This window comes from Pseudochaenichthys georgianus, chromosome 6, assembly GCF_902827115.2.
Source record: "Pseudochaenichthys georgianus chromosome 6, fPseGeo1.2, whole genome shotgun sequence".
Lineage (NCBI taxonomy): Eukaryota > Metazoa > Chordata > Actinopteri > Perciformes > Channichthyidae > Pseudochaenichthys > Pseudochaenichthys georgianus.
Genome location: NC_047508.1, coordinates 4,944,120 through 4,946,461, shown reverse-complemented (window position 1 = coordinate 4,946,461; position 2,342 = coordinate 4,944,120). Strand labels below are relative to the sequence as shown.

The following is a 2,342-nucleotide window of genomic DNA, read 5'->3' as shown; positions in this document are numbered from 1 at the left end:
TTGTACTCACATCTTTAAATAAATCCTTTTTTTTGTAACTATCCTAAACGTTGTGGCACATGGAATTCAAAGCAAAGCAGTATGATAAAAAATATATCTGAATATTAAATGTTATTCTCACATTGTGCTGAGTGCATCACAGGCCCAGTCCTAACGCTCAATATTCTTTACGGATTTTCAGAAAAACCCACAAAATGTTTTCATCACCATTAATGAAAAGAGAAATCATTTCAGATGCAGCACTTTGTCGGGGTATGTGAGTGACAGGTAGGAGCAGAAGGGGAATCCCATGTGGTACAGCTGATGTGGTCGCGTGCCGAGCACAACGGAAGAACTGAACGCGGGACTTCCACGCTCTGCGCACGTGTCCGTGGACAAATCGAGGATGCTTCCACGTGTTTGGTCTTCACTTTTCGATAAGATGCTCTCGATGCTGAAACCTTTCGATTTGTCCCTGCTCGGTACCGTTTCTCTGGGTCTGTCCTGTGCTACTGCAGCCGGGACTGTGGTGCCTGCGCTCCAGGCGGCGCAGATCGGGCTCCTCTCCTCTCCTCTCCCGCTGACCGCTGACAGGCTTCCCTCTGGCTCGCCGTACATCCACCAGGCAGCATGTCTTGGAGCGGGACATGTCCCAGGCTGAGGGGCGTCCAGCTTCCTTCCGGTGCATGCAAGAGCGTCTCTGTTTGGGGACCCATTAGGTCTCAGTTTGGGGGGGTGCTGTGACAGCGCAGCCTGGTTCAGCACCGCTTTTGTGTCAGGTTGTGTCTCCACTGCATGGTGCCTCGCTGGATCCTCCGCTATCCCCGGGGCTGTCCGGTGCTTATGGGAGGACCGGGGGTCCCTGGATGGCCCCGGACCCTTGGTACGTTTGTGTCCACCGGCTTTGGATTCCATGGCATCCTGCTGACTCTTCATCTTCCTCTTCCTCCGACGGTAGTTGCCATTCTCAAACATATCCAGGCACTTGGTGTCCAGAGTCCAGTAGCTGCCTTTCCCTGGCCGGCCTTTCTCCCTGGGTACCTTGATGAAGCAGTCATTCAGCGACAGGTTGTGCCGGATGGAGTTCTGCCAGCCCTGCTTGTTGTCGTGGTAAAAGGGGAAGCGGTCCATGATGAAGTGGTAGATGCCGCTGAGCGTGGCGCGCTGCTCCGGCGCGCTCTTGATGGCCATGGCGATGAGCGCGATGTAGCTGTAGGGGGGCTTCTGCGGGGGCTCCTGGCGGGCCGGCAGGAAACTCAAGGCAGCGGGCACGACCCCTGCGCTGTCCCCTCCATACAGGTAAATGAGCGAAGCACCGGAGAGACTCAGAGCCGAAGATGGCACTCCTAGAGAGGGCAGGCGGCCGTGGTAGAGCGTCATGACGCTGGGGAGGCTGGTGTCCTGGGTAAAGTTGAGCCGTCTCCCGGAGCTGCTCTCCTCCACCGACTGACTCCCCAGCCTCATGAGGACCCCAGAAAATGTTAATAATTGTTTTACGTTTGCTGTGTTGTGTTGACTTTGCACTGGGAAATAAATTGTCCATCATAAACAGTCGGTGGTGTTCTCAGCCCACCCACATTAATTAAAATTTCATTGCACTGAAACTCCCTTATGTTCCCCCTCTTTTCCCAGCAACCAATGAGGTGGCGGGTTATTTCCTCATCTGTTTATAGAATTAGTCGCTTGATAAGTCTGCCCACCCAGGTCGAATCAAGCTGTGTTTATTTGAAAAAAATTCCGGGCACCCAATACATAAACGCACTGATGTGCTGTTTGAAATATCACGTCCACCCTGACGCTGAGAGTTGCTCACACAGAGAGAACAAGCAAACACTGCGGAGTCTTTATGGGAGTTGCTTTGGGTTTGCTCAAATGAAAATAAAGTGTATAAAAGTGAAAATAACTTTAACAATTTATTTTACCTCGTGTCAGGCCCCAAGTATCCAAAGAACTGAGGACACAGTCATTGATGACTGACTGGATATTATCACAAGTCGATGCCACAACCTCAGCTGGTTTATATGCATTATCCTATTCTTTTTATTATAGCTTTTCTTTGTTCATACGCCATGAAGTTTTGTAAAATGTTAGATTTTCCTTTCAGATTTGTATTGAACGATTCACTTATAATTTCCATTACCGGTATATCTTAGTCATAAATGAGGGATTGAAAATATAATTTAGACTCAAATCAAATGTATCATCAGCAACGGTGGACTGTAAAACTTCGACATGGTCATGCAATATTAAACATCACTTTGATCTTGCAGTCCCTGGGCAGGGCACGATAAAAAAGGTAGACAAGGACAGAGCTCAGCATACAGGCGATGACACATAAAACACATAATGCAACATTACACAAA

The 2,342-nt window shown here is 49.2% G+C and overlaps 1 protein-coding gene across 1 annotated transcript; it reads right to left on the bottom strand.

The window, feature by feature from the left end:
- Window positions 1–225: 225 nt before the first annotated feature.
- foxl1 (forkhead box L1) lies at window positions 226–1,359 on the bottom strand. The gene has a single exon (XM_034084289.1). The coding sequence runs from the start codon at window positions 1,357–1,359 to the stop codon at window positions 226–228; it is 1,134 nt and encodes a 377-aa protein (XP_033940180.1).
- Window positions 1,360–2,342: the final 983 nt, after the last annotated feature.

What these genes read in the sequence shown, in the direction of transcription:
- foxl1 (XM_034084289.1), bottom strand. Translation starts at nt 1,359, where the DNA reads ATGACGCTCTACCACGGCCGCCTGCCCTCTCTAGGAGTGCCATCTTCG.